Source organism: Notechis scutatus, chromosome 2 (genome assembly GCF_049901735.1).
Source record: "Notechis scutatus isolate UNSWTSFEM ecotype Mainland chromosome 2, rNotScu1.2, whole genome shotgun sequence".
In the NCBI taxonomy this organism is placed as follows: domain Eukaryota; kingdom Metazoa; phylum Chordata; class Lepidosauria; order Squamata; family Elapidae; genus Notechis; species Notechis scutatus.
Window position 1 is genome coordinate 138,239,595 of NC_142010.1, and position 15,676 is coordinate 138,255,270.

At 41.3% G+C, this 15,676-nt stretch overlaps 1 protein-coding gene across 2 annotated transcripts in view; it reads left to right on the forward strand.

The window, feature by feature from the left end:
• The window catches only part of CTDSP2 (CTD small phosphatase 2), a 49,751-nt gene extending 35,466 nt beyond the window's left edge, over positions 1-14,285 (forward strand). Inside the window, exons 2-8 of one of the 2 annotated variants that reach the window (XM_026677333.2) lie at positions 2,417-2,565; positions 4,337-4,375; positions 8,371-8,472; positions 9,705-9,761; positions 11,850-11,942; positions 12,443-12,628; positions 13,755-14,284. In XM_026677333.2, coding sequence (XP_026533118.1) covers positions 2,417-2,565; positions 4,337-4,375; positions 8,371-8,472; positions 9,705-9,761; positions 11,850-11,942; positions 12,443-12,628; positions 13,755-13,880 — 752 coding nt within the window. In that variant the 3' untranslated portion in view covers positions 13,881-14,284. Of the gene's footprint in view, positions 1-2,416; positions 2,566-4,336; positions 4,376-8,370; positions 8,473-9,704; positions 9,762-11,849; positions 11,943-12,442; positions 12,629-13,754 lie in introns of both variants that reach the window. The other variant, XM_026677334.2, reaches the window with a different exon arrangement.
• Positions 14,286-15,676: the final 1,391 nt, after the last annotated feature.

The window sequence follows — 15,676 nt, forward strand, 5'->3', positions numbered from 1 at the left end:
GGCCAGAGCCAGAGGGGCAGTGTCTGACTTCAGATGGCCAATTTGAAGTGTAAGGGTGTACTTATCTATGGATTTATTTCTGGATATTATACAGTGACCTTGAGAACCAACCCCAAGGGTATCCATCCAAAGCAAGGTCTGGGTTTAATTGGGGGGTGGGGGGAGCAGTTCCCTTGTAGGTTTGGGGATGTAACTTTGGTATGCTTTTTTCTGATAATTTACCTCCTTCACATAAGAACAAGGTTTGTTGCCTTTTAACATTGGAAATCTCTCTTAGACTTTCTGTTTCTCTTTCTTCCAATTTGTTTCACATACAAATAGGATTTTGATTACTCAGCCTCTAAGAGATCCTTCCGTGGTTTGCAGAGTGAGCATGTCTAAATATCTCTGCTTTTGCAGAAGTTTTAAGACTTCAGGTTCGTTGTTTCAAAGAGTCCCTGTTTATCGATGGCAAAGAAATAGAAAGCAGTATGGTACTACTTTCTGTGTTGTATCATACGGAGTATTTCGAGTTCTACATGTATCGCAGTTGAAGAGTATGAAAAAATATTTACCTTTAAATGGAAACTCTTGGCACTTCAGTAATGCGGAGGAATAATCAAAACTCTGCAGATCACTTTAAAAGGCTCTGGGGCTACTGTATTTTGGACTATCCATTGGGCCACTTCATTCTTTGTTGCTTTCGTACAGATATGGAGGTTACATTCCCGCATAAGTCAGAATTACAGTTTAGATTTGATGGTTCACAGTGTAGTTTTTTTGAAATCGCGGCGCTGTTACATTCAGAAAACCTGGATCAACTTTTTTTTGTTGCAAGAGAGGTCTTGCAGAATAATCTTTATCTACTGTTAGTGGAATGCAGATAAACAGGGTTAAGTTTTTGAATTCCAATGGAAGATGAGCCGAGCGGCATTTTCCAGGCTACAGTGCAGGTGTGAACATTGTTAGTCTTCTTATGGACCTCTCTGAAGTTTGCAAATCAAGTATAAAAGTAAATCTGGTGCTACGGTATTGTGCTTACTTCTAGAATACACACACACAGAGACACACACACACACACACAGAGCGAGAACCATACACTATGAGAAAACGCACTCAACGTTGTATGTTTAGATGGAATTTTTCCTAGCTATTTGGTAAAAATGCAGATTAAAAACAAAACATGAGAGAATGCATGTAAGAACAAACACTAAATGTAACACTGTCCAGAAACAATATGCCTTTTTCCTACTCATTGGGATGAATCATTCCAGGATCTTGCTCAAAAGCCCAGCCACAACAATCACTTTTTTGGATAAATCTAGTATGAACAATGAGTGTATATGGCTAATGGCGTTGTAACAAAATATGGTGGTGGGGTGGGGCTTAGCTCTCCATATCCAGTCCTACTGGACGGACTCATGAAAGCATACAGGGCTTGTAGAGTGCAACCTACAGTTCTGCCCTGAAGTATCTAATTGGTCCTGTGGCTCCTGAGTTTCCCTGCTTCTCATTGGCTGCCTGTGAAATTGTCCCATTTCCTTGCATGCTTTTCAACCCCTATCTTTAGTAATCCATTCTGGATATGTTTTGTCTGCAGTGACACAATGGCCACAGCCCGTGGCAGGTCAGATTAGTGCAGTTTCTCCCCCCCCCCCCTTTTTTTTTTTTTAAATCTAGGTAATTCCATCCAACTGTATTCGTGTGCAGGTAGCCCTTGACTTAATGGCCATAATTAAACCCAGAATTAGGTTCATGAATTGTGTTCATTAAGCGAGTCTCCACTTCACCGTGCCCAATTTTACAACCCTTTTTACACCAGTCGTTTAAGTGAACCCAATGGGTTTTTTTGTTTTTTTTGCTGGAAATCAGAAATAAAACACTGAACTTTGGAACTGGGTTGTAAGTAGCTGTGTGGAAGTCCATTGTAACTTTAAACGGTCGCTAAAGGACCAATTGTAAGTCAAGGACTTGCCTATAACCTAGGTAAGTTTTCCCAGTCTTCCCATAATGTCAATGACGGAAGAGCATGCATGGATTGGTCAATATTTGTGGATCTATAGTGCCACCTGCTGGTTTCTCCTGAACATTGAGAGAAAAGGAGGCAAGATTCACCCTCTTCATTATTTTCATAAGCTCTGACAAAATGAAGTCCTTTCCCCAAAGCTGACTTATCGACGGCAATAAAGCAAAGAAGAGAAGAGATGTATTGATGGCTGATGGATCCATGTTGTTGTCCCACTCTATGTAAAGTACAATTGAGAATGTGAAAAAGGATTCTTTTTTTTTAAAAAAAAAAGTTGATTATTTCTGACTAGTCATCATCCAAAGTCCCTGTGATTAGCTTGCCAAAAATGCTTACCTCAGGGGGATGAAAAGTTCTCCTGAGCTGCAGACCTGCAACAAGTTCTTATTGTAACTATTCTTCTGTTTGTAGTGTTGGTGTCCAAATCCTCTCCAAAGAAGCCTCGTGGCCGGAGCATCTTCAAGGCTCTTTTCTGTTGCCTTCGTGCACAGAATGTGGGACAGACGGCCTTTGGCAACAATCATGGGCTGCATAAGGAAGAGACAAACACCATTGCCAAGGTGAGGAAAGTGTGCAGGTGCGCTGACAGCTGATTCCGTCCACTTATCCAGAGGGTTTGCAAATGCAGCAGCTAGTGGGCTTGGGAACTACTTTATCTACTTCCTTTTTCTTTCTGGATTCTGGCATGCCAGATGTTAAATGGGTGTCCTTAGGATTTAACCTCTACCTGCATCCCCAGGCATCAAATACTTACCTTGCTATTCTGTCTCTGAATGTCCTTTCTTGCTTTTAATTTTTCCCCGCCTGTGTATCTCTCCATTTTTTGGTTACGTAAACAAACCCTTGGTCCTGTGCTCCTGGGAAAAAAAAACACCCCGCCAGTTGCTCTTTCTTTTGTTCTTTTATAAAATTGCCTGCAGCAGGAAAATACCTGGTTGTCTTGAAAGCAATTGTTTTTAGAATTGTTTTGGAAATCACGGCAGCTTTTCCTAACCCAACACTTTTGTCACTATGTAAGGACGGAAATTCCCAGAATTTGCAACTGGAGATGTTGAAAGCTGCCGTCTGAACACATCTAGAAAATGCCAGTTGAGGAAAGCTGTGGTATCTGTACTGGTATCTATGGAGAGTGCTATAATATAGAAAAAGGAAATAAATTGCCCATGTTAAGATTTCTCTGCTTCTCCATGTGTTGGGAAGCCACAGCTAGTCCTGGAAGAGTAGAACAGTGAAAAGCAAACCTGTTTTATCTAGAAATGGACTTTGTTCTATTTTCTATAGTTGTGTAAGCAGACAGAAAATTCCTTAAATATTACAGCTGATAACATATACTGTTATTTTTTGGAGTATAAGACACACTTCCCCCTTCCCCCCCAAAAGTGGATGGAAATGTATGTGCATCTTAGACAGCGAATATGGGGAATTTTTGGCCTCCCAAAGTCTCCGTGAGTCCCATTTTTGCCCTCCCCAGCATCCAGAGGCACTCTGCAGGCCAAAAACAGGCGCGTTTTAACCCTTGGGATCCATGGAGACCAAAAATGGGTGCGTTTTTGGCCTGTAGAGTGCCTCTGGATGCCGGAAAGGGCAAAAACAGGACGCACGGAGGCAAAATCTTTTTTTCTTATTTTCCTCTTCTAAACCAAGGTGCGTCTTATAGTCCGATGCGTCTTATACTTCGGAAAATATGTTATTATCCCTTCTTTAAAACTACACAGTTTAGTTGCCTCGTCATCTCTGCACTGTGGATAAATATATCTTCGTTAAAAAAAAAAGAGGACATTAATTTTCACTATTAAAGGAGGGGGAGGGAAAACTTTCATTATGCATAGCAAGGACGAGGAACCTTTTTGAGGGCGGAAGCTCTTAAAATCATGTGTCATCTGCTTTTCCCTTCTTTTTTTTAAATTTGGCCCGTGGTTGACTAAGATATAAACCTAACAGAGATGCAGTGCACCTATTTTGCTTGTGATTTCTTTATTTTGAAAAACGCCTGTAGGTAAAAGCACTGCTTGATTTCCGTCTGTTGCCCCAAATATCTGCAGCACACTGAAATTAGGGTTGCATTAAGAGACTTAAAGTTCCCTTTTGTGTATTAATCTAAAACATCCACTAAGCTTTTCAAGCATGTAGCCCCTGTAATTTTTCAGACTCCCTCAGCTACCCTTTTCTTCTCGTGCCATGGCTCTTCTGGGTGAGAAATATATATGATAATGTGTGAAACCAGGCTGTTCCTTGACAGAGGTTTTGCTGAAATCCCCGAAGAATAGTATCACAGTCTCATCTTTCTCATAAACCTACATCTTTGCTCTCCTCTTTTTTCCCCCCTTTTAGTCTGATCTGTTGCAGTGTCTTCAATACCAGTTTTATCAGGTATGTGTTTGTTCTAAAGGCAAGAGAGATCTGCGTATGCTCTTGAGCTAAGTCTTCCTTTGCCCTCTGGAAATAAATGGCAGGTGTAGGGAGTTTTTAACCTATCGAGAGAGAAAAATCTCCAGTAAGGGGCAGCAAACAGTGGCATTCAGGGGTCCTGTTTACTGTGAATCAAGTAAGAGTTCAATGTTTCTGCTGGTTTAACATCGCCAGTATTTTCAGGGAGGCTTATTTTGCAGTTAACTTTAATTTGATGTGATAATCCGAATAATGTGTGTGGCAGCAAGGAAGGAAAATAATGTAGCAGATATCCAGCTGTACCTTGGTGGTAACACCCTTGCCTCTCTGTGTGTACGCGCACTCACACATTTGTATATGGGAACAAAGGAAAATGATCCTACTCTGACTAAGCAAATTTCTGCTCCTGTAAAAGAGGTGGTGGGGTTTCCGCTTGCCTTCCTGTTGAGAGCAAATTTCTGAGAACAGGAATGTGGCATGGTGTAATTCACACCAACAGCAAATGTGTTAATGAAGCTCTCCTCTGTCAGTTGCTGTTGAGCATTCATATTCCTTCATTCAGAGTAGAGATTGGACTACAACAAGAGCTTATTTATCCTTAGTAGGAAGTTAATATTCCAAGCCATTTCTGCAGCCAGAAATGATAGAATTCAGACATGGGTTTATCAATAGTTTGTGTAAATGAAGTCATCGAGACAGCTGCTGGGAATATCTTGTGGAAGTGTTTTCCCCAACACAACAATTTCTCTTCGCTGATGATGTAAAGCTGTTCAATACCACAGACAATACTAGCTACCCTACAAAAAGATCTTGACTATGTATCCGAATGGTCAAACAAATGGCAACTTCAAATCTCAACAAATAAATGCTCTGTCTTACATATTGGCAAAAAAATCAGAAAATAAAATACAAGCTGAATAGTCAAGATCTTGTTGATGACCCAAGCTCTGTAAAGGACCTTGGAATACTCACCTCTAATGATCTAAGTGCTAGAGCACACTGGCAACTACATAGCCAAAAAGGCATTAAGAGTTGTTAACCTAATCCTACGTAGCTTTTCTCTGGCAATATCACACTACTAACCAGAGCATACAAAACATTTGCTAGACCAATACTCGAATACAGTTCATCAGTCTGGAACCCACACTACGTATCTGATATTAGCACAATTGAGAAAGTCCAGAAATATTTCACAAGAAGAGTTCTCCACTCCTCTACCGCTGTAGAATACCTTATGCCACCAGACTTGAAATTCTAGAACTAGAAAACCTTGAATTACGCCGTCTTCGTTCTGACTTAAGCATGGTATACAAAATCATACATTGCAATGTCCTACCTGTCAATGAATACTTCAGCTTCAACCATAACAACACAAGAGCACACAATAGATACAAACTCAAAGTAAACCGCACCAAACTTGATTGCAGGAAATACGACTTCAGCAATAGAGTGGTCAATGTCTGGAATACTCTACCCGACTCTGTAGTTTCTTCCCAAACCCCAAAAACTTTAACCTTAGACTGTCTACTATTGACCTCACCCCTTTCCTAAGAGGTCTGTAGGGGCGTGCATAAGCGCACCAACGTGCCACGTCCCTGTCCTATTGTTTATCTTATTCTTTTATTTTTCTTATATGTAACCATTTCATGTATTCACAACTATGTATACATTTATACTTATTATCTTGTAAACAATTGGCAAATCAAATAAATAAATAAATAAATTTGGGGTTTTGCAGAACATATTCTTGAATGCAAACTGCTGCTCCTTCTTTGGTGTGTATACATACGCACTCTCTTTCTCTGCTTTGTAGAGATGACCTGCCACATACCAGCAACATGGATCAACATGTAAATTGCTCCTGGAAAACGTAGCTGTCTGTCAAATAAATAGAGACAGTTTCCCCTGGAGCTTAAAAAATTAAAAAATAATGAATGAAGAGAAGTTGTTCCTGTTTGCCTGAAAATTTGCGAGTTCTGTTGAATGTTAGGAGAAATATTGTAGTGAATAGAAACGTGAGACAGTGTTCCCACAGGCTCGGTATATATTTCTTTCCTAAAAGTGGCAGCAAATCGTTTTTAGGGCAGGGGTCAGCAAACATTAATAAAGATATAATATATTTATTAAGTATAATAAAACAGTATAAACAGAAAAATACATTTCAATGCTAAAAACAAAGACAGGTAAACTAAATAAAAATATCCAATTAATACCATTTGTAGCATTTATAGGTCAATTTATAGCACAATAGTAGACTTAATTTTTTTTAAAAAAATAAATAGATGAACTGCAAACGGCAGTGACTACTTTGAAAAGGTATCCAATTGTTTGCTGTAAAAAATTTTAATATGTTGACACAGTATGCAAATTCAAGGCATATTCACCTATTCATAACTGGCTTTGGCCAAATTCTGAAAAGTACCTGTCTGAAAGAATACATAATGGAAATCACTTTGCTTTTAGAAAGTTTTAGAAAAAAGAATTGAAACTTAACTGGACAATGGTACATCCTTAGCCTAAAAATAAAGTCATTGAGGCTTTAATATGGACATGAGGTCATTATTGGATGGAGAAAGAGACAATGGCAAGATATAGGGAGCCTAGAGTATATAACACTGGAATTATTCTGTGTTTTAAAAAGCATTGTATTAATTGTACTCCTACGTTAAAAATAAGCGTTGATTAAAAATACATCTGTTAGTTAATGGGAAGAAAAGCATTTTTGAGATACAGGTCATTGTTGACTTAAGACCAGAAAATTTGTTGTTAAGAAATTCATTCATTAAGCAAGGTATATTCCATGACTACAACTTGCAACATTCCCTGCTGGCTTCCCCATTGATTTTGAAACCAGCTGCGAAGGTCTCAAATGGTGATCACATGACCCTTGGATGCTGCAGCCACCCTAAATGTAAGGCCCTTGCCAAGCACGTAAATTTGGATCACTTGAGACCCGAGGACACAGTTATTAGTGCAAGGGCCAGTTGTAAATCACTTTTGTCAACACCATCATTTCAAACAGGGGCTAATTGAATGGTCATAAGTCAAGGGTACTTGTATCTTTATTGTGGGAGTTAAGGATCTCTAGAGGTCTAAAACCTGAGGTGATATGCAAATTTTAAATATTAGGCCTAGGGTGTTATTTTGTTTTGTTTTGTTTTTTGCTTTTTGGCCATGCTGTTTTTCTGTGCAAACAGACTTAAAGTTCTTAGAATAACTTTATTGTCACTTCGAATGTACACTAATCGGCATACATTAAAATGCAATTTCATTGCATACAGCTCTCAAAGGGTCACCACCTCCAATATACATAAACATGACTAAATAAATAGCTAAATACAAAATTATGCATATACCCATATATATTCTATGACACGGAGAAATAACACAGTCTAGTCCGGTTATATACATGTACATGGCAAGAAAAACGAATAAATGCGAGTTTACCAGACAGACGGCACAGACAACAAAGCTAATACGGAATCTGGTAGTCCTGCTAGCAATACTTTGAAACCTCTTCCCAGGGTGGATTAGTTGCTGAAACAAGAACTTTCCAAAAGGCAAAATATTGTACTTGTTAATATAACTGCATGAAGCTTGTTAAATGTGCCTCCCGACAGCATCTTTTTTATATATATATATATGCTGCCCAGAAGCATTTGGGAATGCATGGCATATAAAGCAGGGCAGGGCAGAAATTTAGAATGAAAGGGAGATATGGGATATGATGCATGAGACAGGGCTCGGGTAAGATTTGCATACATGTGTTCCTTAAAGCAGCTGCATCTGTTCCAGGCAATTGCAGCTTGATGTTGGATTGAAAGAGTTGCTGACAGTTGCAATGTTCGTGCACTTTTGAACAGCTGTAAGATAAAGTCCCAAAATTAAAACTTGTAGAATAAAAGCAGGATACAACGCATATCACAAAATGTGGTTCTTGCAGCCGGCGGAAGCTAAGCTCATGTTTCTTTTTCTAGATTCCTGGAACATGCCTTCTCCCTGAGGTGACTCAACAAGACCAGGGCCGAATATGTGTGGTGATTGACCTGGATGAGACCTTAGTGCACAGTTCCTTCAAGGTGAAACCCTTGAGTAGTTCCCTGATTGTTTTGTTGCATAATGGATAAACAAGTACAAGACGACCCAGAGGGCCTGCTAAATCAGGGGAATATCTGATTTAAATTTCCTTCCTCCTGTTTGATGCCTTTAAATTCTATTGGCCGATATGCAGGTTAGTCTTTGACTTACGAGTCTAATAGAGTCTGCTCATCATGGTCATGAGTTGTAATGGTTGCAAAATGGGTTGGTCACGTGACTGGCCCATGGTCCGATTCTATGACCTTTTTTTGCAGCAGCCGTTAAGTGAGTCCATTTTTAAGTGAGCACTGCGTCGTTAAGCAAAACAATGGTTTGCTATGAGCACAATTTTGCCCCAAATCTGGGAGAGCCAATTTTCTGCAAAATGATAGTAAAAAGTGGTTATGAGATTGCAGGATGCTGCAAACAACTGTGAATTCAGCCGTGTTGCCGAGCACCCATAGTTCAGCCATGTGACCACATTGGCTGACCATTGGAGCTTCAAAGTCTATTCATAAGTAGCTCCGAGATAGATTTTTTTGTAACTTCAAATGGTCACTGAACAACAGGAATTAAGCCTAGCACAACCCTTATCATACTGAAAAGGTTCAGCACATCTCTTCTGTGATATTCTTACTAAAGAAGATCAAAGTTTACTCCATCATTACAACTACATCTCTAAGCCCCAAGTAGTAAGAGCAATGTTAGAAATTATGAGTCCTTAGGGGGGGCACTGTGTTCCTTACTCTAGGTCAGTGTTTTTTAATCTTAGCAATTTAAGATGTGTGTACTTGCAAGACCCAGAATTCTCCAGCCACCATGCTGGCTGAGAAATTCTGGAGGATGAAGCCCATGTATCGTAAATTCACTGAGATTAAGGAACACTGAATTATATAACAACAAATTTGTGTTGGTGGCTCCCATCAACAAATGGGAAGAATCTGTCAGAAGTTAGCATGACTAAACGATGCCTGACCCATCAGGAATTTAGGGTTTTGATATATATTGCTTGAGGCATTTAAGATAGTTCTTTTTTAAAAAAACAAGAAAAAATGCAGAATCTTGCAATGGAAATGGAAGCAAAGCCCTATTAAATAACATTAAAAAAATCCTGGGAAGAAGTCAGGAGCCGCCTGTAGGCAGAAAATTTGGGAAGGGGGTCCTGCCAGGGATGGGGACATGAGCGCAAGGTTTGTTTGCCAAATTAACATGTTCCTTTTAACAAAATTCTCAGCCAATCAACAACGCTGATTTCATTGTGCCGGTGGAGATAGAGGGAACAACTCATGAGGTAAGCCTCTTGCTCTTCACAGTTGGGAGTTAGATGGGTTTGGCGCTATTTTGCTTCTGGCACCAAGTGTGCATTTAGTTAGGTCTCTTCTCTTAGCCAAGACCACCTGCAAAAGAGAAGAGGAGGAAGGCCTGCGGTGAAGGCCTCAGCCTGGTTCAAGTAATCCAGGATAGGCTGTTACCAGGCAACACGGCCTATTCTTGATTACTTGTTTCAGGAGGCGGCTTCTTGCAACCAAGGAATGATGTTCCACCATAGTGACCTCCCTGATTGGATGATGCAACAGCAGGAGCTTCCAGAGAGGAAAAGTCACCAGGTGAAGAATGGCAGAGACCACCATTGGGACTTAATCTACATTTGTTTCGGTTCTCTGCTCCCTAAAATGTCTGAAATAGGAGCTACATAATCCTGCAATTGGTTTCTGATAACCTAGCTATTCCTTACCTATCAACAAGAGACGGTGTTCTTGCAATTGACTTGGCAGATTTTAAAATGGTAGGCTGTAGCAAAGGTTGGAAATGTAACTTAAAAGATTCTGCAGATTGTCATAAACCAGCCAGTTAGTGCAGCTTCTTAATAAGCAAGGAACCGCCCTCTTTAAAATAAGTAAAGGTACTTATATGACCTTTACTCTACACCATCCAGCAACTTGTCCTCTTGCTTTTTGGGGGAATGTCTTTTATAGGGAATATATAGCTGAGTATAAAGCAGTAGCTTGAATGTACCTTGCTTGAGGTCTATGATAGCATATCAGCTTGCTTCCAAGAGTAAATATAATTATATGATGCATGGTTCCTGTTCAAATGATATACTTCCTTTTAGGATTGGTCCTTCCTGCCTTTTTTATCTTTATAGAAAAATCCTGTGAAATACCTTAGATTAAAATATGGTGTCTTCTGTTGAGTGTAGTACCTGAGTAGAGACTTGAACCAAGGTCTCCCTGTCCAAGGCTGATACCTTAAACCAGTTCATCATCTGGCTTTCATTGGTGACACTGGGGAGGTACCAGTATGCGGTTCCATCATAGCGATTTGCCCTTCTTCCCTTTCCTTCCCTTCCTATTTTATTTGTTAGATTTATATTCCACGTTTCCTCCAGGAGCTTCTCACCTCTTGAGATGATCAGACACTGAACGTCAAAGGCAACCTTCCAAAACATCGGTATTTTCAAGACGCATTGGGAATGCAATTCCCAGATTTTTATTTTTTTAAAAAAAAGATTTGATGCAGCCATTCCAGAAACTTAGGCTGAGATCACTTATTATGTTTGCAAAGTTAGATTTCCAGTCCTGCTAAAGTTTTCCCCTACCCTTCATTCATTTTATTGAGCAAACACAGATCTCTGTAACTGGATGCTTGCCAAATAATAATATGAATAGAGTCTGGAAATGCTGTTATACTCCCTACGTGACTTGCTGCCCCTATGTGTCAGACCCTGAGGGATAGAAGAAGGCAGGGCAATGAAGGGAAGAGTGTGTGGTGGGATAGATTATGAAACAAGAGTTATGGGTTGGATCTCTGACCAGAGAAAAGACAATGTCTGCATTTATTGCGATCTGGGGAAAAAAACACCCTTATAGACTTTTTGACTGAAACAGGAAAAAAAAACGAGCTTATGATCTATGGATTTGTTGATTAGACAAGATATATAGAAAGAGAAAAGCTATGTAGTAACCTTAAGAGTAAGAGGTACATTTATAACTGGACTTACAACTGCTGTAAAGAAGACTGAACCTTATTTCTTTGTATTCTACTTTTCTTTTACTTTTATTTCCTTTCTTGCATTTTTAGCTTTTTCTTTAATTTCTTTCTTTTGTTTTTCTCGCTTATATTAGTTGGTATTCATTTTTAATCTTCTTTTAAGAAAACATTTAATAAAAATTATACAAAAAGGGGTTATGTGTTGGAGAAGCGATTCTGCCAACTTTTTTCCACCTTCCATTTCCACCCTTAAAATATTTGCCATGCTTTGCATATTTTGGCAACGCTGGAATTAAGCCTGACCTTCAGCTATTCGAGTTCTAAAGCACACTGCAGATACAAGCAAGTACTTTATATACCATCTCCTCACATTTCTGTTAATCTCTAGGTGTATGTGCTGAAGCGGCCATTTGTAGATGAATTCCTGAGGCGGATGGGGGAGCTGTTTGAGTGTGTGCTCTTCACTGCCAGCTTAGCTAAGGTGAGTGGGTTCCAGATAGCTTTGCCGAACATGTGGCTTGTCTGGTGCTTTCAATGTTGCCTGGTGCTATAAGAAGGAATTTCTCATTTAAATTTTGTGAAATTAGTACAATGTAATTATAGATTAGCAGGGAGTTTAAATTCTTATTAATAACTAACCAGAGAAGGTTCTGCACAGACTCACAATTGCTCACCTCACATAGGTGGGGAAAATAGGAGAAGAAGGAGTATTAGCTGTGTTCACCATCTTGAGTGATTTATAAAAATGAGAGATGAGAGAGAGAGAGAGAGAGAGACAGACAGACATAAGGATAGCCAATTCCACAAAACTTCACTTAAAAGAATCAATGCCGAGTAACAAATTCTGCTTTTATGAGATCTGGTCGCAGAGGCGTAGTATTCAGATTATCTTGACTGCTGGGTCCTTTCATTGTAATTGTTTTGTTTCTACACACAAAGCAGTCCCCTCATCTCTTTCTTTCTCCCTCTCCTTCTGGGTAGTATGCTGACCCAGTGACTGACCTTCTGGACAAGTGTGGCGTCTTCCGGGCCCGCCTCTTCCGGGAGTCATGCGTGTTCCACCAGGGATGTTACGTGAAGGATCTCAGCCGGCTGGGCCGTGACCTGCGCAAAACCCTGATCCTGGACAATTCTCCAGCTTCCTACATCTTCCATCCAGAGAATGCGGTGGGCTTTTTGCTCTCTAACCTTCCGTAAATGATGTTCTGATTTTGGTTAGATCTCTTGGCTGAAAAGAAACATTTTAATCTGGTTTTGGGGAAGAACTTAAAAAAAAACACAACCCATTGCATTTTTGAGCCCAATACAAGTGACGGGATGGTCTTCTTTGGGAGTGACATTCCCTCTTCAGGGACAGAAAAAATGGGGACATGCTTCCTCTCAGATCCCTAGCCATTGTCATTGCAAGACTTTCTAGTCTTCATGTAGAGATGGCTGAGAAATTCTCTTTCAACTCCCTTCCTTTCCTTCCGCCTTTCCCAGTTTACTGAGTGCTGTTCAACCCACCAAGATTATAATCAGAAAGAATTCAGCTAATTCCCTCTTGTTGACTGGCATTCCTATAGCCCCCTGTCTAGCTTCTTGCATTTTAAAGTGGCCTCATCTCAGTAACATTTGTTTCCCTCTTTAATATTGGAAATACTTTCCCTTTTTCTTAAAGCCAGTTGCAAGCTGTTCTCAGATTTCACTCTCCAGTGTGGGAAAACTCCCACCGCTGCACTTCTTTCTAGACAGGGGTTGGGGGTTTCTTTTTCCCTTCCTTTCTCAAAACCAGAGGCCATCCGACTGAGCTGGATTGGAAGGAGAATTAAGACAGGAAAAAAAAAAAACCTGTTTATTCACACAATCCATAAAATGATGTAGTGGAATTCATTAACACAATAGATGCTAATAGGCACTAACTTGAACAGTCTTTAAAAGGCTTGACTAAATTCCTGAAAGACAGATTTCTCAAGGGCGAATTGTCTTAAAAATCTCCACGTGGCCTCCCAACCATTTGGGAACAAGTGCCCATTACAGGTGGAAAAAAGCAGGGAGGTTTATATCTCCATCTCTAGCTTACTAGGAACCCCAGAGCATCTGTTGATCACTGTGAGAAACTAGCCTTGGACCGATCCAGCAGGGGCCAGACGGGGTGCAGCCAAAAGTTAAATTAATCGTTCTTACATTTTAATGCCACTCCTCAGATTCTAGTTTTGCCTGGGTTCTTTTTACTTCTCCAAACTATAACGCTTTGCTCCCTGCCTGCATGCTTCTGGTTGACTTCTCTTTATCTCTCTTAACTGCCCTGCAGGTGCCGGTCCAGTCTTGGTTTGATGATATGACAGACACTGAGCTGCTGAACCTGATTCCTGTGTTTGAGGAGTTGAGTGGAGCGGAAGATGTCTACACCAGCCTCGGCCAACTAAGGGCACCCTAACATTTCCCTAGTGCTGTGGCCGCTGGGGAAACTACTTTTTTTTTTCTTCACTCTGTGCCTTCAGTATTGGCCAGGAGGGAAAGGGAACAGTGCAATTGCTCCCCATCACCCTGCCTACAAGGCAGATACAAGCACTTTGGAGGCAATAACCTGCCTGGCTGCCTTCTGTGCAATGCCAGAGCAGTTTCCAACCAGGGTATGGCTGGATGCTAGAGCTTCTAGCCTTTCCACCAAGAGCAGGGACACCCAAAATAACCCCACCCCATTCCCAATAGTGCTAGTATCTATGCACTGCTCCCCAACCTTTAGGGGATCCTTCCTTCCTCCTTCCCTCCCTCCCCCCCCTCCCTCCCCAAGGCAATGCCAAATGTTTTGGATGGATTCTTTAAAAGGTACATCCTCCTCACTTGCTTTTACATATTCTTGGCCGTGCTTCTTACACAGCCCCCCAGGCGAAAGTATGTGGAGACTTCTTTCTCATCTCTTGGCCGGGGGAGTCAGGATGGCCGCCTCTCCACTCTCAGATATTTCTGTTCTTGCCTGATCTTCTGATATAGAGGATCGTTCTGGGTTGTTTTGAAGTTGTTGCTTTCTTTGCCTGTTTTGTGAAAGATGCCTTTGATTCACAACCTCTGGTTCCAGGCCTCATCGCCCTGCTGGCTTTGGGAAACTCTTCCCCCACGTGTGTGTGTGTTTATTCGTTTTAACATTCTGTCTTGCAGTTGTGTTTTGCCTCTGATGAAAGGGGAGGGCCCTGGACTTAGAAAAACCCTTTGCAACAACCTCCCCACCCCTCCCCAGCACTAGTAGCACATAGCATTAGTGAGGACAAAGCTAGCCAGCCCCACCAATGCCACACTCCTTATTTGCTCAGAGATAAAGCGTCCCTGCACTCCAGCTTTGACCTGTTTCTTTTGGGGGGGTGGAGGAAGTGACTTCATTGCCTTAAACAGCACCCAGTTAGGAGGCTGCCAGGTCAGTAGGGTGCCTACTAGGGACCCAGTTCTTCCACTGTCTTTCAGTGTGAATGATTGCCCGGAAGAAGGAAGGATTCTGCTGTTCGTCCCCTGGTGGTTTTACCTCGCTTGATGACGCTGAAGGCATAACTTCCCACTCGGGGGTTTGTTCTAGGTTTCCATCATTATAACATGACAGCCCCTTAGCCCCCCCCCCCCTTGGATGGTGACAATGAGTTGGGGGTGAATCCAAGAGATCGTTCCATGTACGCACAAGCCTGCTTCGTATGTCGTTTGCCTTAACCAACTGCCTTGCTATCCTCTCTGTGCTGCAGCTGCTGGGTGGCAAGCAATTGTGCCACTTTTGGTGTGGCCTCTCCAATTCCCGTTCTTTCCCCCCCGCCCGCCCCCCAATGCATTCTCAAGCTGGTTCCAGCTCCAAGCAACCAAAAGTAGTTGGGAGAGTTTGTTAATATTTATATCGCAGGGAGTTTTGCCCGTGGGCATTGGTTTTGTTCTTCCCAGGATTAAGGTCCTGTGTCCTTTCGAACTGTGCCTGACATACTGTGAACATGTGTTTGTCAAGTGCCACTGGGAGCAAGGGAAACCAAATGGATCAACAGTGCCGGCTTGCTTTTTTTCCCTCCCCCCCTCCATCAATATAATACAAGATAATCTGTGTCTAGCCATTGTAGGCCTGATAGCAAAGAGGAGAGGTAGAGTCCATGGGGCTCTTTAAAAAAAAAATGGTGCTGCCTTATTCGTTAAGGGGTGGCGGGCAAATTGCAGGTCATCTCATCACCTCAGGACCAAAGTTTTGACCTCTGCTCTTGGCTGACC